The sequence below is a fragment of the Acanthopagrus latus genome, chromosome 10 (genome assembly GCF_904848185.1).
Source record: "Acanthopagrus latus isolate v.2019 chromosome 10, fAcaLat1.1, whole genome shotgun sequence".
NCBI lineage: Eukaryota > Metazoa > Chordata > Actinopteri > Spariformes > Sparidae > Acanthopagrus > Acanthopagrus latus.
This window is the reverse complement of record NC_051048.1, coordinates 16,835,687-16,860,240: the sequence shown is the minus strand read 5'-3', so window position 1 is coordinate 16,860,240 and position 24,554 is coordinate 16,835,687. Positions and strand designations below refer to the sequence as shown.

The 24,554-nt window shown below is 40.5% G+C and overlaps 2 protein-coding genes and 1 non-coding gene across 9 annotated transcripts; 2 read left to right on the top strand and 1 right to left on the bottom strand.

Annotated features, from left to right (window-relative positions):
• Positions 1 to 173: 173 nt before the first annotated feature.
• Positions 174 to 1,298, bottom strand: ufsp1 (UFM1-specific peptidase 1 (non-functional)). The gene has a single exon (XM_037111023.1). The coding sequence runs from the start codon at positions 1,138 to 1,140 to the stop codon at positions 394 to 396; it is 747 nt and encodes a 248-aa protein (XP_036966918.1). The 5' UTR covers positions 1,141 to 1,298; the 3' UTR covers positions 174 to 393.
• Positions 1,299 to 1,712: 414 nt separating this feature from the next.
• Positions 1,713 to 24,542, top strand: epoa (erythropoietin a). 7 transcript variants are annotated; one of them, XM_037112702.1, is made up of 9 exons: positions 1,713 to 2,049; positions 2,421 to 2,548; positions 3,069 to 3,172; positions 3,320 to 3,497; positions 3,582 to 3,699; positions 3,900 to 3,991; positions 4,143 to 4,258; positions 4,434 to 4,548; positions 21,441 to 21,572. In XM_037112702.1, the coding sequence occupies exons 1-8, from the start codon at positions 1,759 to 1,761 to the stop codon at positions 4,520 to 4,522; spliced, it is 1,116 nt and encodes a 371-aa protein (XP_036968597.1). In that variant the 5' UTR covers positions 1,713 to 1,758; the 3' UTR covers positions 4,523 to 4,548; positions 21,441 to 21,572. The 7 variants fall into 7 exon arrangements, with proteins under 7 accessions (XP_036968597.1, XP_036968595.1, XP_036968598.1 ...); XM_037112700.1 differs by lacking the exon at positions 21,441 to 21,572 and adding an exon at positions 5,701 to 7,156; XM_037112703.1 differs by lacking the exon at positions 21,441 to 21,572 and adding an exon at positions 5,692 to 7,156.
• Positions 7,199 to 7,280, top strand: trnas-gcu. The gene has a single exon. It is a non-coding gene; the product is annotated as a tRNA-Ser (tRNA).
• Positions 24,543 to 24,554: the final 12 nt, after the last annotated feature.

The following is a 24,554-nucleotide window of genomic DNA, read 5'->3' as shown; positions in this document are numbered from 1 at the left end:
GTCACTCTGCTGATAAGTTAATGTAAAAGGTCATAAATACAAATAAATAAAAAAAAACAAAACATCTAGTTTGAAGCTCGGTAAAATAAAAACAATAAGGGATATACTGACTTGAAGATATCCAAGAAGATTTGAGCTTGATCGGGAGATTAATAAAGCAATAATGAATAAAGTGACCATAAAAATTGTTACATCAGTTTGTTTTTTAAACGTGTTGTGATTATTGGTTTCATCCACAGGATGGCACTGCATCTTATATTGACAATGCATTGTAAATCTGTCCCATAAAACATGTTTAACTGCATCCATGAGAAAATCACACAATTGCTCATCTGCACAAATAATACACTTTGTAATTCTGACACACACTTGGGTTTCTCACTTAGTTTATGTTCATTTTTTGGGGGCGGTCTGAGGCATACACAGATTATAAAACGAGGACTGATCCAGAGATGAAACTCTTTTCCACGCCACCCACCCGCGCCTCTGCAGCTCTGTCCTCCCCAGCTGACACCCATAGTAGTGAGGGTCGACAACTAACAAGCAGCTCCCACTGTCCCCCGTGCACACCCCTAATATCCCCTTAGAGGAGTTGTCCCTGTCCCCTCCCATCATGACTGGAGACCCGTGCTTCTCAAAGTGCTGGTGGAGCTCCCCCACTGCAACCTGCTCCAGCTCTGCCCCTCCACCTCTGACATGTACCAGCTTACAGGGCACGTCGTAGAAATAGTCGAGGACCAGGGAGGCTTCGAACGTCCCTATCCACTCCCTGGAGCTGGAGAACGAGCCTGGTTTGTCCCCCATTGCGACCAGGGCTTGCTGGATTTCTGGGAGGCTCGGTGGAGGTCTGCGTTTGTCCTTTAGTGGAAACCAGTTGTGACAAAGCCAGGAAGCCATCGTCTGAACGGTGCGGTAGCCGCATCCCCAGCCTCTGTCATCTTGTCCATCACAGCCGTAGTGAAAGTAGAGATAGTCTCCTTTTATCAGAGAACATTTGACGGGGTCTGTAAGTGGATAAGGAAGACAGGTGTGGACATTCTTGGATAAAGTTGTGCTGTTCTTTAACACCTCTCCCTCAGCAGCGCCACGTCTTCCCCAGTCAATCCCCTCAGATTCCGCTTCCTCAACCTTTTTATCCATTTTTACTATCTGTCTCTACCAAGCACACATTTCGCATTTTATATTCATGATTTTTGCTTCTGAATATTCCCAGCTGTTCAAAACACAAGCGTTCATCCGGCTGTCGTCGGTTGCTACTGCAATAACCGTCCCGTCGAAGCACTGGCTACAAAACTCGAGTTCCGCCTGAACGTTGTTCCCACGGACGATGTTGCGTTCAGGAGAGTTTCATCAATTTCTTTTAAGTTGGGCGAATCCAAGTTGTCGGTCCCACACGTTTAAAAAGCTATTTATTTATTTATTGATTTATTTATTTTTAGAAAAAATAGAATAATAATGTAAGCTGTTTCATTGTGGGAGTGTGGATTAAAGCTAATACGCAGCGGAAAATGAACATATCACATGATGGCAGATTTTGCAGGATAATATTTCTGAATCAATCATAATTATATATTTGATCTTTTTTAAGATGTGGTACGGCTTTTGCGATTCACTTTTCTTGGAGTTTCCGTTTTACAATGTTTCTAAACGGTCTTTGAAAGCGCTGTCCAGTGTACGCGAGCGGGGCAGGTCTCAACACACCTGTAATTACTTTTAACGCTAATTAATGAAACGCCTGCTTGTCGTCACGCCAGAAAAATGGCGACCCGTGTGCAATATGCACTTTTCGGCTCCGTACTCGCGCTTTTGTTGGCTGTGCGCGGAGTTTCTTTTGCTGAAAAAAATCTGGAAATAAAATGCGACGAAGCCAACTTGAGAATAGTCGCGCGGCGTAAGTTTTTCGGGGAGAGAAGTATTCCGTTCAGACCGGAGCATCTTCGTCTCGGAGCTAACTCAACGCAGCAGAGGACCTGCCGACCAAAGAGACCCATATCTGCATCTGAAATGGTCATCTCTGCGGGCCTTCAAGAATGTGGCACCCAGTCAAGTGTAAGAGAAGAGGGTTAAAACAACAGTTTAGCTAGGGTGAAGCACAAGCGATAATGTTTTTCTTGTGTACAGGGAGCGACACAGTGACACAAAAGTCTGCCGGGCATGAAAAGCCTTGCCTGTATGTCTGATAACATTACATTATTGTGTTCATGTATACAGTTTGTTAATATAATGTAGTTTTTCACAACACCAGGAATTACATTAGACTTTACATTATCAACGTTTAGCCCACCTAATTTGCACATTGTGCTACCATCTGTACCTTTCTTTTACAATCATAATGCTAACAATAGCATATGGTTGCACTGAAGCCTAAAAGATTTGTCATTCATGGTCTAATGATTTTCTGCATAATTACTTCTACCCAGGTTCGTGGTGAGTGGCTTGTTTATTCCAACCAGCTGGTACTGTTTCCTGCCCTGGTTCTCACCTCTACAGGCAGTGTGGTAGTTAGAGGGGCAACCACTGTCATACCTGTTGAGTGCCATTATAAGAGGTAAGACAGATGTCCTAATACTGTATGTATAATGCCAACCCAGTCAATGGAACAAATGTTGGCAATGTAGGCTCTGCAAAGCACAGATATATTGAAACACTATGTTTTCCTTCACACTGCATCTTCACATTACTTTATGTTCAACATTAAATTTTGTGATGTAACAACACTGTACTTCAGCTCTGCTTAGCTTAAAGCACAAAAACACTTGGTTGGGGTTAGTAAAAGATCATCTTTTAGCTTGCCTGGTTCTGACAGCACAAACACGGGTATTAATGATCCCGACATATTTTCCCGTTTCTTTTTTTTCCCTACTCCTCCTCCTGACATGACAAGTTTGGATTTATTACATTTAATAGGAATGTGATAAGACCCGTATTGTAGAAATATATATTGATATGCATATGAAACAAACAAATGTACAGCGTCCATGGTTTACAGCAGCTTATAATGGCAATGTTTTATTTTGGTGATTGGGCGCTTCTTGTATGACCTGTCCCTTATCTTTGTGTGAGCACAGAAAGCAGACGGTGAATGGAGAACCATTAGCCCCAACCTGGTTACCCATGACATCCACCGTCAGTGTCTTTGGCCTTCTGCACTTCTCTCTTCGTACCATGGCAGGTGAAATCACTCACATTGAATCAAGAATATATGGGTGGATTGTTTTTCTGACAGCAGCAGTATGTGGCAACATTGTTTCTCTCTGAAATCCATATGAAATTAAGATATGTCTAAAATATGTTAATATGTCTTTTTGGTCTTATGCAGATGGCTGTGCATCTCTCCGCAGTTCCATGGTGTATCAACAGGGGGAAGCAGTGTTTTTGGAGGCCAGTGTGGAGGCTCCTGGGCACCCTCCTCTGATTCTATATGTTGACTACTGTGTAGCTACACTGAAGCCTGACCCTCTCTCCCTGCCAAGCTACAAGTTTATCACCAAGCATGGGTAAATCTGTCAATCTGGCAGTAAAGTCTGACATTTTATTGTTCATGTGGAATCATTTCAGTATGTATTGCTCCACTATTACAGATGTCTAATGGACAGCGTGTTGCCAGGGTCCTCGTCTAAATTCCTCCCTAGGGGGCAAGATAACAGACTATGCTTCAGTGTCCAAGCCTTCCACTTCAACCAGGATTCCTGGGAACAGGTAACAAGGCCTTATTGGAGAACATGTTGTTCATTTCTTTCTGAATGATAACTGGCATCATCATCTTAGTACAAAGGCTGCTATTTTGTGTAATTTTATCAGGCTAATTTAATAAACTTCATATTGCATCCTCCTTGTACTGTTGAATAAATTAATCATATATCCACTGTAGCCTACTTTTTTTCTCTCTCTTTTTGTAGATGTTCATCACGTGCCACCTTCGGGCCACTCTGAAAGAAAACTCACATAGCCAACTTGATAAAGCCTGCTTCTTCGACAGGCCCACATTCAGGTTAGGCTGCCAAACTGCTGGTGACCTTCACTCAGTTCATGATTTGGTCTGTTACATATGATTTCTGGTTACAGCCTATAACAGCCAAGTGTGTTTATTTAGCTTGGGGATCTTGCCTTAGGTGTATTATCATTATGTTTGTGTTGTTCAGCTGGCGTGCCACAGAGGGAGACACTGCTCTGTGTGAGTGCTGTGACAACGACTGCTTAAGACAGGCTGGAGAGCAGAGCAGCAGTCACACTGGAGACAAACCTCAACCTGACACAGGTTGTTCACGCCCCCCCCCTTTTTTTAAATAAATGAATGCAATCCACATATTTTTGGTTAATTCTACAGTTGTGCTGAATACAAATGATATGACCAAAGCACGTTATGTATTGATGTATACATACTGTAGCCTGTGCCATGGTCTTTAAGCCAATTGCATATATATTTCTGACAGAAAAGAAGCATGAGGCGGACACAGCAGTCGGACCAATTTACACCCTGCCACGTTCCCATTGGACAGGCCATCTGTCAGTCAGACACTAAGGAGCCTTTTTCAATACTGCAATGAGGTGGGTACAGGGACTGTCGGAACCAAAACTGGGTGTTTTGAAATTAAAGCATACATCATGTTTTTGTTTTTCATCCAAACTTTCCATAGAAGTTGAAATGTGGATTATTTAAAAAAAAAAAAAGTATAGACGGAAAGCATGAATACCCAGGAGAGCTGTAGTACTGGTTTGGCTGATGTATACCTGGAGTCACCTACAACACATTTAAAGCCTCTTCATGTGGGATTAATTATTACTTTGAACCCTCGAGTAGTATTTCACTATAGTCATCACAAAAGCTCTGCGAAACCCTATTGTCAACTAAAGATAGAAATGTTTGCATATGAGATTAAACTGCCTTAGTGTGTAAACTTGAGTACTAATCCTGAATAAACCTAAATAAGCAGGAGAGCTATTTTTGTCTCTGGCTAAAGATTTGATCATCATTTCAGACTAACTGAAATTATACTTCTAAATTGCTTCTGGAAATGTTAGTAGTTTCAACTACAAAATCACTAATCAAACCATCTGAACATCTATTTCTGCATGTTGTGTTACACTTCAAAGCTGTATGCCAGCATGCTGAACCAGCTTTGAGGAAGTGGTAGACAGTACCAGGGGAAACACAAGACAACATGGACCACTTTTTACAGTGATGGTTTGATTCTGTACATTATATTACGATCCAGATTCCCCAAAAGTTGGGAGGCTGTGCAAAACATTAACACAACAAAATGGGATGGTTTACAATGGTTATTCTGGTTATTTTGAATTTGATTCTAGCAACATATTTAAAAGAAGTTGGGATGGGGGCAACAAAGTACTGGCAAAGTTGTGGAACATTCCACAGGTAATTGGGTTTATTGGTAACGGGATAGTTCCATGATTGGGTATGAAAGGGGCATCCTCGAAAGTCTGTCATTCACAAGCAAGACTGTGTAAAACACATGATTGTATACAATATATTACTACATGGGCTCAGGAACACTACTTTAAACTGTCCGTAAACACAGATGGTTTGCTAATTGCATTCTGATAATGATTTTACAGTGTGCCCCTTTTTTGAGTCAGGATTACATAAACATTTGATGAATGTTGAAGTTGATATTAAAAACTTGTCAGCCCTTTTTTAAAATCATGTTTTATAAATGTATCTTGTCTGAGACATTCCAGGTGGTTTCATCATGACTGAAGAATGTTTGGATTTTTCACCATGAAAATTGATAGCCATGAAAACAAACCCAGGAGGAATTTCCACAAAGAGGTCAAAGAACTACAATGGAGCCCAAAATATCTCTGAGGCAACAGGCGCACTAGAATAAACAGACATTAGAGTAAGAATGGGACAGCTAAGCAGTTATGTGCCTTATGTCCTTTACATCCCGTCTGTAGTCGAAACACTTGTCTAGTCCCGTGAGAAGAAATGTGACAGACCAAATGGGCAACGTAGATGTCAAAATTACAGTACATCTTGAGCTGTATCCCTGAAAATGATTGCATTTGTGTATTAACAGCACCATCTTTTCTGGACCTAAAATGTGTTGGCCTTTATTTCATCTGAAGTTATTTTTTTTTAAACCCAATTAGCTGATCAGCTAGGCCCATATAATTTACTTGTGGAGAAGGAATCTTGTTAATGGATTATTTTAAAATGAGCATTCTATCAACTTCTGTGGTGGTAGTTTTTTTGTGAAATGTAAGGTTGTGGTTTTGATAGATATTTGGAAACTACAAAAAATAAGAGGGAAAATCGGAACAGTTTTTATGACCCATTAGTTCTTTTAGTATTGCTGTAGTATCATGGTTAACTGAATTTTTGATCAAGCACAAAAACTGATGGTGCTTTTCACTCGGATGTCTGTGGCTTTCCATTGGCTTGACATTTTTGTGTTAAGGGGTTCTTTCTTCTGTTGTATCAAATATTTTGTGTTACGCTGGAGTATGTGTGTGAGATGGAGGTTTTTGACATGAACAATCAGATAATGTTTTCTTGTTTGTGGTTTGATGTCTCTCTAAGTTGTCACCTCAACATGGAAAGGAAACCATTCCAACATCAAGGTTCCCCTAGATTGATTTATAATTCATGGGACAAGATATTTTTGGCTGGGTGAGCCTGATGGCCTCTGCTGCACTATCTCCTTAAACTGTCCCAGTGTGCAAGAGAGGTGTTACCATGATAGTGCCCCCCCGCCATTTGATTTAATTTAGATGTTTTCTGTGCTATGAGTTCCCATTTATGTCAGCAGGAGGAGCAATTGATTTTAGCTTTTGCATTAGACCATAAGTTTTTTGGTTACCAAATATTTTCATTTTAACAATTGTTTATGCTCAGAAAAAAGGCAAGCCTGTGTCTGAGAAATTGCTTTTATATACATATTTGAACAACAAACATTTTGTCAGGGCCATTCTTGTGAGGACGATGCCTCATGAAAGCTTTGAAGGGTTTCTTTCAAACTTTGTACAGATGTCCGCTCTCACTCCAGGATGAACCGATGAGATTTTTGAGCTCAAATGTCACTGGAACCTCACATCTTGTTAATGTGATATTGAAAAAACCCTGTGAGGAAATGATTTTGCACAAATATCTATACACACTGAAGGATGTACTGGTAAGATTTTAGTGGTCAAAGGTCACTCGAACATCACGTTCCATTGATATAATACCTTAGCAGACGAGGTGGCCGAGTGGTTAAGGCGATGGACTGCTAATCCATTGTGTTCTGCACGCGTGGGTTCGAATCCCATCCTCGTCGAGATTCAATATTTATATTGTGAACAGAGTGAATCTGTACTAGTCCTAAATATTTGTTAGTAATCACTCGAAGACGATAACACATACACTTAATGTCTACCCTTTGACAAATGAACTAATAGTAAGTCGCTTTGGACAAACGCGTCTGTTAAATGTAAATGTAAAAATCTCTAGGTAATGTCTTCAAATTTGGTGCATGGGTCCACTTGGTTTCAAGTAAGAACTGATTACATTTTGGAGGTCAAAAGTCAAGGTCACTGATGTTGCCTATCGTGAAAGCAGTATCTCAAGAACACCTTCAGGGAGTTTCTTCATATTTGCCAAATGACAACCTTGGCTCAAGGATAAATCGCTTACATTTTCGAGGTGAAAGGTCGAGGTCACTGTGAACTGAAATCGGGGGATATTTATCAAATTTAGCATAAAACCCACACTTGGACTCTGAACTAATTAGATTTTGGAGGTCAAAGGTCAGTGCAACCTTTAACATTGTGAGGGTGCTGTGGCCTTGTACATATTGTAACTTCCTACGAGCATTACCTTATTTAAAGCATTGTCTTTGTCAAAAATTGCTTTATTAGGATTTGTTACGCTTATGAAATTCTTTCATCGTTCAGCAGTTGTGTAGTTGTGCCAGGCGGTAGTTCTAGTTAATGGTTATTTTTAGGCACTCACAGCAATTAGTTTAGTGTAGGGAATATCACGATCCTGTGTTATTATTTACTCAAACATCCCTGGAAATATGGGCCATACAGTGTTTGCATTACCAAAACCAGGATATTTCCCCAACCTTAAGCAAAGTGCCTCCTGGGCTTGTCTGCCATGAAGTCTCACCAACAACAGTGTAGCCCTTCCTTCAATCAGTGAACTGATGCCCGTAATCCCAGGAGGCAGTTGGGTTTCCTTTATTACAAATTTTGGCAAAATACTTCTGTAGAATATATAAACAATTTCTTGGAGGCAATGTTGGAACAAGCCAACACACAAAACATTTGAGTTGTCCCAGTCAGTTGGCACTGTGGGCACTGAAGTCCATGAAGATTTTCTGCCTCCAGGTTAGTTAAAGGAAGCTGGACTGGTCTAGGTACATGAAGACATTTTGCTTCTCATCTAAAAGACATTTCCCAATTCAGACTAGTGGGGAGTCCCTGGAAAGTAAACCATTGTCAGGTTGTTTACACCTTGATTTGTGTTTGAGGTCATGTTTGGGCTAAAAGGCCATCTTGAAATCTATCCACACGCTGACTCACTTGCAGCTACATTATTATTGTAACCAGATGCGTAAGGATTTATATTAATGTGGTCTTCATTCATCAAAACACTAAATTATCTGCAAAATAAAACCACAACTGTCTGTTTGATTGTAGAATTGTACTGCAAAAAACAATATGTGCACTCAGAGAGTAACATGGTGAGATATAACCCGCCTAATGGGAAGTATATTTCTTCACAGTGCATCCAGGCAGAAAAAAACGAGTCTGATTAGATAAGACTATTTAGTTGGATTTAAACTTAGGCTGCGGTTGAATTCATAGTCAGGTTGCAGTCAGGTTGACAATATTTCTTGTTTTCTTCTGTTGCAAATGGAGAAAGGTAAACAAGAGCAAGGCACAAACATAATGTTGAGCCTGCAACAATGCTTTAGTGTTTCTACCTCACCGCCTACGGCTTTAAATTTTAAAAGCATGCATATGCGCTGGAGTAATCAGATTATCGCTTGATGTTAGACAAATGTCTCATTGTCTATCAAGCTTATGTTTCCAGTATGTTGACAGTTTAGTTTTTTTGGTAAACACAAATGTATACATTTCTAAAGCCAACAAACTAAGAGGTCAAGATGTGAGGAGACACTTTATTTTTGTAATATAGGTTTATAAACCCTGCAGTGTGACGAAGTTCAGGGAGTACAAGTCGGTGCCAGGAACTCAGGGAAACGTCAGACAGGACAGCCAAAAGAGGGTTGTGTGTGTCATGTGTCATCCCACTCTTTCACCACTTGGGGGAGACATGAACAACACACTGTCAGACTTACCACAAGTTGATGTTTTGTCTGCACAGTTACAATGCTGGCTTCACCTATATGCGTTTTATAAATTCCAATATGACCATTCTTCAGGCATGATTTCTCATTCTGAAGGACATTTTTAAACAATAGTGACTTCCATGGAGAGCTGTCTGCTGTTTGGCCCTGGAGGCACAAGGATGTGTGTTTTGAAGTATGTGTACATTCACATTGGCGTTGGCTGGTAGCGAGGCCACTCTGTTCACTCTTTAACTGGAAATCAACTTGCATAATCCTTTCTTCTTCTAGTAGTAGAATCCCAACCCATGCAGGACAGATGTGACACCAGCTGATTCCAAAGATGTTATTTATGTAAAGAAAATGGCACAAGAAGTTGCAGTGACAGTTTGCAACAATTTACCAGAAAACTACACAAAAAAACTACGAGACATGTTTTTCATTATAATATAAATGTGATTGACACTTGTGTCAATGCAATCTTTTAAGTGGTTTGTACTGAAATGTAATATTTCTGCAGTTTAGTATCACGCTATTGTCTTACTTCTATAATTGTATACATTAAACATTATGCATTTGACCAGTAATTGTATCCATGTGGCGATTACAAGCTACAGTTAGTACTGGTATTTTGCCCAATATCTGGCCCATGTGGAAAAGTTACAAGAAAGTTAAAATTCCAGCCAGTGAGTCAAGTGGATTAATCTCAACCAAAAAATTCCTTGGTAAACTATGTTAATTTTTTTTGAACAGTCAATAATGTTGCTCAAAATGGGGAGTAAGTCATTTGTCAGTATTTATCTAACTTGTCTTCCGGGATGTTCAGGTGGTAGTTATTGTGAAGAGTGTGTAGTGGACATGACAAGTGATGAGAGGCCACTGGATAAGAGAAGGTGTGAGGCTAGGGGCCGCTAGGCCAGACAAATACCACACAAGGCAGCTTGGCAACAGGGAGAATACCAGATACAAGAAAACAAACTGATAGAGGAAATTACTCACAGGGCTGTAGATAGTGTGGAAATATCTGAAGGCCAAAGATACAAGAGACATATTCTTGGGTGGCTAATGTGAGAAAGTAGGACCATGGTCAGAGAGAGGATATGATGTTGGTGTCAAAAGGTGAAATGGTATTGATTTTGAATACCTGGGCCATATGGTTACATATTTTTGTATGAATATAATTAGTACTTTGTTGCACACTAAAACTACTTGTTTCTGCTTCTTATGGGCTGAGGTTGTTATTCTATGTCTGGCGACATTATGAAAACCAGCTCTGCTGACGGATATGTCTCACTCTGAAATCTTACAAGGCAAGTTTCAGTGGAATCTCAGCCTGTGAGTTGCAAAAACTTTGACGGTCGGAATTGTCTCAAATGAATACCCTGCAGTCATTGCGGTGACACAGCTGCTGGCAAAGGCAATTTAAAAACTCGGTTACATTCAAGGCCGCTATGTTTCAGTCCTTTTCAAAAGCAGTGATTTGTAAATGAACTAGAAAAGCTAAGGTTCTCCCAAGGTTTTTTTCCCAACAGCAGCCTGAGGGGTGTGTGAGGTTAGATACTCACTGACATGAGGACACATATTTGTACAGAGTTGCAGTATTTCATACTCCTGGGCTTCTGGAAAAAATAGGTTTTTCAAAACTCTGCAATATGGTAATGCACATGTGGGGGGCCTGTTAATGCTAAGACATGAAGAGGCAGCAGCCTGTTCCTCAGGTCAGTCAGGTCATCACCTGTAAACATAATAACACTCCCTTGCAAATCAGTAGGTATGGGGTGAGTGGATCAATCTTTACAGGGTTGGCTGAATAACACACTTTCTATAAAGACAGAGAGGGAACCCTCTTTTTAATCCTCACTCCTCAACTGTGGTTGCTTAAAATACGAATACTGAGTTCAGTGTGTGTCAATGTTATATAGCTGTGGCCCTGTTCTGCTGTTATAGAACAAACACTGGATGGTATGAGAGCTTTGTATTGAAGATTCAGAGAGACATTGTTAGGCAGTGGTTCTTTAATATTGTGCACTCTATTCTGCCTGGCTAGTATTGACCAATTTAAACAGGATGCCAGATAAAGCTAATGAAATAACTGACTGAGCAGAAAGCGGTACAATAAAGGACAAGAACTGAGAACCATGGGACAGGGAATGACTGATAGTTCTAAGAAGTTTTTTTTCCCATGCTAGTGGTGTGGCTCTGTGGATGTTGAGCTCTACTGCTTTGGTCCAGATTGAAATGTCTCAACAACAATTTATGAATTGCTGTGAAATAATTTTAAAGATGTTCATGATCCAATAAGGATTTAGCTGACTTTTCCTCTAGTGCCTTTAGTCCCAACCACTATTGGATATGTTGCCAAGTACGGTCCATATACCATGGTGCACAGAGGATGATTGTAATGAATTTGGTGGGCCCCTTACTTTTACTGAAGGGCCACCAGCAGATCAAAGTGTTCACGTGTTTTGGAGCTTTCTCAACCTCTACTAAAATGATTGTGACAATATTTTGTACAGACATTGTACTCTAAGGACTTTGGTGATTCCTTTACTTTACCTCTGGTGCTACATATAGAATAACATTTGTGGTTTTTGATTGAAATGTCAACAACTTTTGTATGGCTCTCCTTGCAAGTTGATATAAACATTTCCCCACTGGAGGATTTGTAATAAGCCTTAGCAACCGCTGGTTTTAACTGCTGATAATCAAATCAGCAAGTTAAGTTGTTGCACTTGGTACCGTTAATACCAATGCAGGCTGGCTGGGTAGGCGCATGTGTTTGTTTGTTTGGTTTTAAAAAAAGGACCACTAGCAGCCTGCTACCAGCAGAGTTCTTTTATATTTGATGACTTCAGTGCTAGTTTGAAAACATTTATGAGCATCCATGCTGTTCCATCTCTTTCTGTCTGGCTTTGTGATTATACCAGGACTTGCCACAGTCATGCATGATAAATCACCACAGCTAAAGATGGAATATTTGGAAAGTCTGGTTGCATATGTTTACACTAACAGCAATAATGAAAACTGGAGCTGTTTGAAATCTGACAACCCTTTAACACCCTCATAGGGGGAGATTTCAACCATTTACAACGATTCTTGCAAGGAGGTGGTCTATACAATTACTATATATATATATTTTTTTTTTTTTACAGTGTTGTGTTGTTGGCCAGCAATCACTTGAGAATTTAGTGAGACTGCTTTATTCATAGGCCAAATGAGAGCATTTGTGCAGGAAGAAAGAGATGAGGTTACTGGAATGCTCTCCAGACTTGTGGAATCACTACGGGATCATACGAAGTTCAATAGATTGATAAGACTCTTGTCACTGGGGGTGCCTGTAAGTTGAAACAATAACTTCCGCCCCTGTCAGTGTCTACTGTCTTGGCTCCTGCCTTGGCTCCTGTGTCCTCACAGTCCCCCCATTCTTTTATGTTGGCTTCCTGTCTTGTGTCGCGCCAGAGGAGTAGACCTAACTGGCTGTGAGCCAAAAACTGGATGAGAAAGCGACACACACACACAGACACACACACACAGTCTATAACAGAGGTGCACTGCCTTCGTATTGTTTGGTTGTTGTCACTCCTGGCCATCTTTGTTTATGAACTTGTGTAAGTGAGGCACGGGGAAAGATAATTTGTATCCACCCTCAACTTTACATCACCCCTCCTCTTTTAAATCATCTTAAATTAAATAATTGTGTCCCATTCCAACCAAGGAGTCACTGTGACGGCACTCCCCTGCCCCCGCAGTCCCCACACATCCCTCACCTCCCACCTCAATCCCCTGCTCTGGTCATGAAGCATGGCTCGCAGCACGTACCTTGTCTGCCTCTCCTCTCTGTCTCTCTCTCATGTTGGCTCAGACATAAGCAAACAGCCCTTTGTGCAAACAGTGCAACAATCTGTCAACATTGTCTTCAGCTCAACACTGTGCTGACCATGTAGTATTAAAGCTGAGTCACGAGAGTATAGATATAAACATGTAAACCTATAAAAAAGAATGTGTAGAAAGGACCCTCATTTGAGGATGGTAAATACCATGAAAAAACATAGAAATCAACTTATAATAAATTAGTCCTTCACGTGGGGCATCACATTTTTAGCATTTTGGCATAATAACTTTGAAAAGGGAAAGCTTATTTGGATTTGGTTGTTGGTTACAGGGTAATGTATTCATGCCATAGATCACATAGATGAATTAATTCATCCATTACTGGTGATACTGTCATCAGACATAGATTGATATTGTCAATCACCTCATGCAATTTAAACATTTTCAGTCATTTTCTATATTACACCCACTCTCTGATTTATTTGTGTGTGCACCTGTGTACACATATACCTTGCATAGGATTATGAAATGGTAAGCAGGCAAACGTGTAAGACTGATAGCTCTTATCAGTGTTTCCAGGTATTTGTGTAAGTGAAGCTATGTGTGTCACTTGACATTGCGTGTTGGCTCCTAGTAATGCATATGCAAACATACTTATCCTGTCTAATGTTAAAGCCTCCTGTTAACCCCTGGAAGACACCCCTTCCTTTATGACACACTAAGGGGACTTCCAGGAAATTTCTATACATTTCCTTTACTCTGGCTCCAGAGGGTCTTGCAGGGGTCAGCTTGATATGCTACATAAACATGCCCAGAGAAGACAATTGCTGTATAAAAATGTTTAAGCCATGAATAGTCATCATTGATATTACAATTTACATTGCATTACATAATACTGTTCAATTCATATTGAATGATATCTGACCACGTCATTAGCCCAATAAAATGCAACTGAGACAGTAATACCATCCTGGCTACTATGTTTGTCCTTGGTCTATTTGTTTTATTGTACCACAAGGGAGCCTTATTGAGAGTTAACTATTCTGAGAATGCTTCCATGGATGAACTCCAACACCCGAACTGTACATGAAGAGATCCCTTGAAAAAGTCTGCATCTTCTTGTAGCGGTTATTCAGTTTTGATGACGGCACAGCTGCATTATATTTACTCTCTATGTACTTGAGGTCAGGGTCAGTGTAATTTTGTCACATTCATTCATTTGAAATATATCTTTTTACCAAATTTCACAAAGGGGTAGTGACTTGGAAATATTTGAATTATTTGGAAATAACTGTTTACAGAAATGTTGTGGTCATCGTTTCTTTCGGGCTAGGCTGTAGTTCCTCTGACATATTCCTCTTAAGACACTGATATTTTCCAGATGAAATGGTCGTCAGTTGAAAAGTTTTAGATTCTGAGTGGCTAAAATCTTGTTGCTTCCTTCAACAATCTGAAAAATCCTTTGGGATTATAGTCGTAATCAGTACTCACACAACTCTTAAACCACGTTATAGTGTCTTTAATAGCTTGCAGTGGTTTGTAAAACAATACTCTGGTACATCCAAGACTGCAGGTACAAGGCTTCTTTCCAAAGGCAATTTTTGGGAAAAAAATGAAACCTGAAAAGGTTAGCTTTGCAAAGCTGGCATTTCTAATATGTCTACTTACTATTTCCAAAAAATGTCCCTGTGTACTCAGGTGTGCTTCAGTGTGAAATAGTGTTTCAAGTGGATTTGTTCTGGCACCATGTTGACTTCTCATACAATGAAAAGGTTTGATAAAAATACTTGTTCAAGGTCAGCTTGTCCTCGTCAGAAAAGCAGCTCTGTAGGTCGAATGTTCAAGCAGCATAGTGCACATGACTCAATTTTTACATTTATTGATAGGTGGTGACCCCTAGTGGTTGTAGAAATTACGCAGGGAGCAAAGGAAGAAGTCAGGTGATGTAGTGTAGGAGGCAAATGGTGGAAGTGGGTGGATGGATAGCTCAAACAACAGAGGACTTTGATCCAGGAGATGGCTGTTCGTCTCCCACACGAAACCATAAGTCATCCAGTGAGATTTTTTTTTTTTACTTGCATAATGTGCTTAACTTACGTCATGTACGTAACATAACTCTAACCAAGAAAAGTATCTTTTCCTAAAGCGTACCAAGCAGTTTTGTTGCCTAAATCTAACCAGAAAATGAGCATTTGACGTTAACCATGTGCCTGTTGCTGGTACTCTTTAACAGTTAAGTGTCACTTTAACAGTCTTTGACAAATGACCCATTCGTTTTTTTTATATGTTGTCAAAGGTATACTCTGAGGGATTTTCCAGATGAACAAACAATGTATAGATTCATAAAATTGTATCAGCAGAGAGCCTGACCCTGCTATTGAATGGCGGGTTAACGAACAGCAGCTGACAAATTCTGCGTAGTATGCCCTTAAAGTGTTTGCCTCAACTGCATTTTTTTAAATCCTTTCTTCAGTTTTCACAGCTGGTTTTCAACACAGCAGCTCACACTGGATGGGGGAAAAAAAGCGAAGTCAGTGAATCTGAATCTACTTTGTGCAGTTTAATCACTAACACTACTTCTAACAAGTTCAGGAGGAATCCACCAAGATGGCCCCAGCCAGAACAGAGGACACACATGTATCTTCAGTGTTAGAAACATGAAAGAAAGGTGACAGATTAAAGGAAGGAAAAAAACATTAAGTATCATAAAAAGGTGTGGTTTCATCGTCACAGCTTCAGTGCTCATCATTGTCCAACTCCCCTGCAGTGATGAACACCATTCTTCAAATGATATTTCCCCCACAAGCCACTGCAAGAGCCACAGCATAGGAATCGGATCATTTTCATGCACATCAGATCATTGTGAGCATCTGCATACATTTAGTCTCTCCAAACCTTTATTGAGGGCTGTCCTTTAATTTGTCTCTAGTCTGCATATTAGTGACCATATATACCTTACAGAGGAGTTCAAGTCCATCCACTCTTCTTTTACAGCTCACAACACCCTCTAAAAATAATCAGACTATACCACATACAAGGTTGTCTCTCCCTGTAACACTATGGTGCGCTAAAAATGTAATGGCCCATTACTGCCCCTACCATCAGCATTCAAACCTGCTATAAACAGCTTTATTGTCCAGTGCGCTGCCTGTCATGATGGAAGCTGTTAGAGTTCTTTCCCTCCTCATTGTTCTAATGAATCTGACTGACTCCTCTTTCTTTTATGCTCTCCTGTCTGTCTAATCGGTGCAGGTCCATCAACATATCTGTGTAGTAATCAAACATTACTTTCCTCTTATTACATTATACAGTAACATCTACTTTTATAATGGCACGCACCGTAAACTAACGTGTCTTAACCTGCAAAACTGATTCTCCCCCGACCTGGGACACATGACTCTCGATATTCTGTGTGGCATCATTTGGTCACTGGATGCGCCCTGGCACATGATAGATGTCTGTGATAGTCTTGCATTAAAAACGTGTGATTCCGTCAATCGGAACTAAATCGCTCCACGTCGTGTTTACTGTAAATCATAGGATCGTTTAAGAAGAAAATAAAACAAAAACAAATACTACTGTAATGACCGTTTCTGAAAACCATCCAAACAATGGATGGGAAGTCTCCGCACGGCTTTTTTGAGACTATTTACTTTTTAGGCCAAATGTTTTCTAAACAGGGATAGCCTATTATTTGGATAACAATGAAAGAAAACAGTTTTGCCTTAAGGGAGGAGGTAGTTTAGATTGTCATCCGAGAAACAATGCAACTTTATTTTCAAAGTCATCAATAAACAAATCAAACGGGATCAGTTTTTAGAAACACCTACCGGATAAGTGCAGGAGATCCACAAAAGAGCTTCGTTTCCAATTAATGGGCAATAGACGGACCTATGGGCCAAACCGCGAGGACCCTGTGAGGGGCTCTGCGGATACCGCTATGGAGTTTCCCAGTGAGTTATGGACATGCCTTCATGATTTTTTTTCTCTGTACACTGGCTTTCGTAGTTAGTCAATTTTCACGCTTTACGCAAAGGGGGACTGCATGGGTTGATGTTTAATCGCTCACCGTGGTGCGTAAAAAGGCGCGCCCTCGTCCTTGCGGGCTATCGCCTTATCGGTATATCCTTAGGGGAGGTAAATAAAAGGTTTTGCCAAAGCACAGCAGTGATGCAAAAGACTGGTAGGTGACTGCTCTCACCCGCAGCGTCGATCTTTTTGATGCCGGCAGGACGAGCGCCGGGACCAGCGCACATGGCTGTATGTTGGACTTACAGGATTTGACCGGTGCCTTTTTTTTTAAGTGAGCCGTGAAGCTTGCGCGTTTGATTAATCCTTTCACAATGTTTTTAAAAGATGCGGCACCTGTTTGCGAATGTTGCAGAAAAAGCGTAGAGGTAAGCGCTCTTGTAATATTATCCAGTCTGGTGCGTTACTTTGTGTGCATTCACTGTGCGCTCCATCAGTCTGTATGGTTAGTGTTTTACAACCATTACAGCACGTTTATCCCGTTGATGATGTATGGATGTAGTGTAGTATTCACATGTATGTGTATGGGTGGATCTTGACATTATATGAGAAGTCTCTGGATGTCTGGGGTTCTTTGAATAGTTGTGCCTGTTTTGCAAAAAGTTGTGTTAAGCTCTACATCCTACACACTGCCAGACCTCTTGCTGCATGCTCCAGGATTGTTTATGCACCATAGTTAATGGAGCTGGATTGTGTAATGCCATTTCCTAGGAGGTTGCTGTACATTAGGCTTTGCTGCAAAACTTTAATCCTTGAAACAGCCATTAATCATTTGGATTAAATTCTAAATGAAGCCAGATTACTCTAGGGTGTTGGACATTGAAACCTAATTATAAGACAACACTATTCAGTTTAAAAACATAATATTTTGAAGCTGATACCAGGCATCATGTTGGACCCGAACCTTACTCAGGTGGCAAGGCACTAAACCTGTCTGGGCTGTTGGTTTGATTCTCACTAATGCTAAATATGTATTTCTTCCTGATACTGTAAGCCACTGTATCACTGGGAAAATACATACTCAGTGTTTCTCTAGCATGACGCAGCAAAACTGGAAAATGTAAGGGTACTGAATGCAAATGCTGAATCTGCAGTTTTTGACACAACTGTCACACACTTATGTCAGCAGACGAGAGTAAAAGGTTATCCAAGGTTGACAGTTATGAGGGATTCCAGCAAAGCTGAGCAGGAAATGATGTCACACGCGTTATCCGAGAGCTTCTCTTCACTTTGTCATGGGGAAGACCTGTTCAAAATAGAGAGGAGGTCACAAAGCATTCAAAGGCAACGATCCCATGATTGAGGTGAACCTTTAAATAGAACGTCCTTCTCATTATTATCAGTACCATGCCTGCTACATCGTTTCAATCTGTCGAGCTCTTTCTGCGCACCTGTTTGATATTGTTAGCTAAAATAGCACATGTCAAAGGCATCATCTCACGTGAGCATCCGGCCACCTTTCCAAAGCATCAGTCACATACCTGGTGTGAGGCTATCCATTATCCAAAGTACTGCCACTTGTGGATTAGAGCTTCCAATTTAAAATAGCAACATGGATTTTGGCAGCTGATGTTGGCAGACAAAGCTGTTAACTTGTAGTGTGGCTGCAGTCCTGGACTGCAAATTCTACCACGTTGGTGAGAAAGGAGAGCGAGAGTGTGTGTCTGTGGTGTGGATTGATGCATTCTCACGTAGGCAGTGGCAGAGTTCAAAGGGTCACAGATAATCCTCAAGCTGAGTCACACACACTTGTTTAAAGAAGTGGCCACGTTTTGCAAAATGACAAGTGTCAGATTGATTGGAAATGAGTGCCATTAGATTGTCTGTGCGGGCCTCAGCTCGCCTCTGAAACCGCTAAATGATTCGGTATACATGAGGTAAACTTGGGATCACGTTGTTGATCTGATTTTAAATTTACCAGTATCTAAGTGGAGCAGACATCTCACTAAATGAAAACAGACCCAGTGCAGTAGGATTTATTCCCGGTGTGAAATGCTTCGTCATTAGTCCCACTGAGTGTTCACGTCCTGCTATGCTTTAATCCTGTATTCAATGTGAGTAAGTATTTTCACTGAGCCTATGAATGGCATGTACCGTTGAATGTTACACACCTGGCAACACCATTTCTTGGTGTATGTGCGTGCATATTTACTAGATTGAAAGTCTTCAGGGATTATAGGGGCTTGCTCTTGCGCTTTGCTGTTACTAATTCGCATGGAGCAATTAGTATCTGTTAAAGTTGTGCAGCAATATGTACATACGTGAGGTTTCTGTGAAACGTGGGTGGTTTGAGTCAGGTGTGTAGTTTTAAAGACACAGAGTGCTCCTATTTGTCATCGGCAGTCTCCTCTGTGACGTTGACGTCACAGAAAAGGGGTCACGGAGGTTAAACTGATTACACCGTTGACCTCTTAAAGGACCACTGCTAACATACTACTAGAAACGACATTAAACTTCTTGACGTTATTTCTTATTAGTTCTCGGCAATATCAATTTAAACTTTTTTTGCAGTTTAGTTCAATTTGTGCTAATGTGTGGGAGTGTGGGAACGTGATTTAGCCTGTATCAGACCTGTCTGCCTGGGAAGATCTTCTGTATTTTCCATCACCCATCTGCGTCATACATCCAGGCTGCTGTGAAAGAAAGCATTCAGCATGTGGCACGGAGGAACAGGGCTCGAGGTCCACATGACCCACAACACTAAAACTAGTCTCAAGTATATCCTTAATGTTCATGGTGTGCTTTCAGTGGATTATAGAAGTTTATTTCACAGTCATTGAGAAAAGGTTAGAAGTAATATCTACATTTATAAAAAAAAATGCTGATTAATGGCCTAATTATAGAGCTGCTGTAAGGGTTAAACCAGGAAACGGTTATTTCTGCACTGTCATAATACATGCAGGTTTCTATTCAGAATCCAGGATATCACGTGGTTTCTTTGGTGTCATGTGCAAGGATGAAACTAAAAGGATGAGAAACTGCTTACTCTTGCTGGTATTAACATGATACAGCTCTAAAAATCAACTCAAAGTCAAACAGTAGACTTTGAGTTGATTGATGTGAAAGACTAATCCTCGAGCAGCTACTTTATCCAGATAATGGTAATAAATACAAGCAAGGCACAGCATACAGTTATAAACTGATCGTACAGTGGATGGACAGAAAATTGTTAAAGATACCTGCAACATTCATATTTGTTCTCATATAGGCTTTACTATCTCATTGAAATCTGGATCTGAAGATGTCATGAGACAAGGGTGGTGGAATAAAGTAGATACGATGATACCCCTGAAGGCCTTAGACCATATGTGAGTTGCATTGAAGAGTCACCAGATGTAATATCAGACATTGAATCTTGAAAGACCTCAACTGATAGTGCTAGAGGAGGATGGTGGGTAATCGGTAGATGTATTACAAAAGGAAATGTTGAGATGAGGATAAAGATCACAAATATTAACAGGAGTGCTTTTTATTGTTCCCAGTCAATATTTAACCTTGTGAAAATTAATATATAATGATTGTTTTGGTTAATTGCACTAAAAGACTTTTCCTAAATTGGCGAAATATAAATGAATTTTTAATGCCATTTTAATAGCAATGTTAATTTCTAATGGCGAGCTAGGTTTAGCCCTAGTCCCTAAAGCAACATTATGTGACGTTTTTATCTGGAAATTATACCTTCAATCATTTTGATGGTACAGTGTATTGTAATGGGGTAAATGGTAGCTCTAAAAGCAGCCTGTAACTACTGCGCACTGTAGTGTTGGTGTTTGCACTACTTTCTCAGCACATCAGCTCACGTTAGTTGACCCTGCTGTCACTGCTCTGCGTCGTGTGTGACATTTGTGCAGGCTTCGACCGCCGTATGGCAGAAATGCCAGAGCATGCGCGTTTACTTGAAGACATGCGTTTTTGAGACATCACATCACAAAGTCACACTGATGGATTTTTAGTGGCAATGGTGCTGGTTTAATAATGAAGACAAGCCACATGGCACTACTTACATCTTTCATTTGATTGGGAGACCCCTGGTGTTGGAAATTACATATTGTGCATTTGTAATGAGCATTAGGCATGATGTAGAAGACATATGGTGTCAGTCTATTATCAGGATTTAGACAAACGTTAGTCCACATAAATACACAGTTCAAAGGTATTGCATGATTTGTCTCACGGCTGTGACTTACTGGCCTCTTGCTAATGCAAATCAGATAATTTTCATTTAGATTCCACGTTAACTGTTTCTTTTTTTTCTTTCTTTTTTTGTATCTGTGACGGCAGGACTGCTTGCCCTGCTGCTGATACTGTTGGAGTGGACTCGGCCAGGCCTACCATCACCGCTGAGGCCAATCTGTGACCTGAGGGTCCTGAACCATTTCATCAAGGAAGCGCGAGACGCAGAAGTCGCTATGGTAAGAGAGAAATGTATGCTTGCACTTAGATCTGACAGGAGGCCGAAGCTTTAATGTGGTCCTGGAATCAACCATACTGAACGTTTTGATGTACTATTAGATCAAAGTGCCCCAAACATTAACGCTATTACTCTCTTGTTTTCGTAGAAGTCATGTAGAGAAGGATGTAGCCTGTCAGAATCTGTCACTGTTCCCCAAACCAGAGTTGAATTTGATGTCTGGGAGAAGAAAAATGTAAGTAATCACTGAAAACAGTTGAATGTTAGAACAGCTGACAACATATTTAGATACAGATAGATGTATTAACTATAATTTGTAGCAAAGTTCATAGAAACGTGCTGCCTTGAAGTGTGTAATTAAGTTAATTTCTAATGACTGCGCTGAATGCCTGTTTCTTCTGTTCTGTTTAAATCATTTCCCCCTGGGATTATTAAAGTATTTCTGATTCTGATTCTGACTGTGGCTTTTATAATGACTCTCTCCTCTGTTCTTGCTTTCTTTGTTTTTTTGGCAAGGCATTGGATCAAGCCGAGGAAGTACAGTCTGGCTTATGGCTCTTACAGCAGGCGCTCAACTTGCTACGTACCTCAGTCACCAACACAGCACTGCACAGCCACATAGATAACTCCATCAGAAACCTGCTCAGCATCAACGCTGTGCTGCGTAGCCTCAACATCCAGGTGAGTTACAGCAGGCTCAGAACAGAAATTCAAACGCAGTGGGTGAGCCGCTGTGTTTACTGTATGCTTTTTGTCACCTTAACAGTATGAAAACAGTGTAATTACAATAATATCATACGATAACATTAAAAGGATGAAAAGTTTGCAAATTCCCAAATCACTGGAGGTAAGCCAGAGATGTTTCCTTGGAAAGACACCCTGCTCTTCCACTGCTTGTCTTCTGCAAGCATTGCTAATCCCCCATCTCAGTGGTTCATCTCTCTCATCTTAAATTAAGTTTCTTTCAGTCGCTTTTGAGGATAGAACAATATAGTCGTCATACTTGAGTTCAAGTTTAGTCGCTTGTAATGAATTAATAGCGTTATCCCTGGTAATAGAGAATCTGAGGGATGTCATGGGACATTCTCTACCAGTGTTGCCTAGAGACTTTTGTCAGAAGGCTGCAGGACAAACTTGTTCTTAAGACTGTGGAAGTTGTGTCAGCACAGCCTTTGAAAAGATCCAGGAACAAGCTGAGGCCTTGGGCACAGACAAACTAAAGCTCAATGAGCAGTCTGTGTCCAGGCTCAAGGGTCATTGACAAATATGTTTTATCATTTTAAACAAGAAACAGGGTTGTAAGCGTGGAACCCCTCACAAAATTTAGAAAGAAAGACAATATTATCCAAGCCTGAAAAGCAAATTAACGTGAGCATCTTCTGCACTTTCCAAGATAAGTTGCTATGCTAGGTTCGTGTGGATATGTGCAGTTTTTCCCTCACAAGCCAAATGACCCTAAAACCTGTTAACCAATAAAAGGTTTTGTGGCCCTGCTTCTACAGCTTTCCTACAGGCGGAAATGTAGCAGCTGTAGTGCACTGTTTTGAGAGTTCATTGAAAAAAATACATTTTCCAAATTCAATCAAGAGTGAAATGATTCTTTTATCTTTTAGGAATATACCCCTCCAGCAAGTGCAGCGGGGCTCGAGGGAACGTGGAGGGTTTCCTCCGCCGCAGATCTGCTTCAAGTCCATGTCAACTTCCTGCGAGGCAAAGTGCGCCTCCTTCTTCTGGATGCGCAGGCTTGTCAGCAAGATGTCAGCTGATCAGCTGACGTCCCTACTCCAGGCAAAGCTAGTTTGTGTTTCCGAAGGCACGAGGAGGGACTTGACACTGCTGACGTGCACGCTGGTTGTTGGAAGCGGTGTGGAAAGAAAGATACGGCTATCCTCATATATGTGGAGGAAGCTGAAGGGAAAGGACAGTCCCAGTTTGGCTTTGGATGGACAGGAGATGACTGCACCTTGGAATGTAGATGTGATACATGGACGTGGTAAAGCACACACTGACCAAAATGAGGCCTATGGGAGGCACTGCTCCAATAGCTGTTCTACTGGCACTCTCTTGCACTTTGTGTGTGCATGTACTTTTGTGTGTGTGATTTAAGACTGCAAGTTTAAACCTGTACGTAGTGTGTATGTTTCCAGTGAGTCTGACCCCGACACTCTCATCTGTAGAGTCAATTTTAGAGTAAAGAGCGCCTTTAACATTTTCTGACAACTATGCCTCACTGAAACATTAGTCTCTTCTTTTGGATTTTTTCATTGAGTATTTTAATATATTTTTTAAGAGTTGTGTAATTACTATTTATACAGATTTTCTATGTTTAAGTTCCAGTCTTTGTTTTTTTTTTTTTTTGAGTCTGATCTTTAGAATTTTAGTTGGGCTCATGTTGCCATGTTCTCTAGTCTAACACTGAACACATCTGCAAAACTATTTAACATCATTCACAATGGCATGCTGCTGTCTTCCTTTTTATAAAAAGATTTTTTGTACCTGACTAGTTGTTAGTTTCACATTGAATGTTCCATCCAAGTAAGACGGAGTACTGAAGTTGACGTAGAGGTTCAGTAAAAGCAAATGATAACCTGATCTCTTGGGAAAATGCTGTTTTGCTGTTACAGTTAACATCCTGTGAGCCTGTAATTGTAAATAGTTTTCCAGAATCTGACGTTAAGACTGTCTCTTTGCTCCATGTTGTTCGTCATCAAAGGGCAGGCAGGCAATCAGTTAGTCCTGGGAACCTGATGCTTTCTATAAAATAGATGCTTAACTTTTTCAGACTAGTTAAGTGTTCTTCCTTGTTTTTTTCCTTATTTTTAAATCTTGTTGTGCAAGTGCGAGATGTTTTTAAGGAAGTTTGTACATGTTTTCTTTCCTGTTGTTTTCGTGTTTTGTCCTGTCACTGTATGATTTGCTATTTAAATACAAAATATTATTGTTGGATCAAGAAAGGATAGATGGAAACACAACAAGGGGAAGTC

Coding starts and splice junctions, on each gene's coding strand:
- ufsp1 (XM_037111023.1), bottom strand. CDS start 1,140: ATGGATAAAAAGGTTGAGGAAGCGGAATCTGAGGGGATTGACTGGGGA.
- epoa (XM_037112702.1), top strand. CDS start 1,759: ATGGCGACCCGTGTGCAATATGCACTTTTCGGCTCCGTACTCGCGCTT. Junction 2,050..2,420: donor AATGTGGCACCCAGTCAAGT/GTAAGAGAAGAG, acceptor ACTTCTACCCAG/GTTCGTGGTGAGTGGCTTGT. Junction 3,173..3,319: donor CTCTCTTCGTACCATGGCAG/GTGAAATCACTC, acceptor GGTCTTATGCAG/ATGGCTGTGCATCTCTCCGC.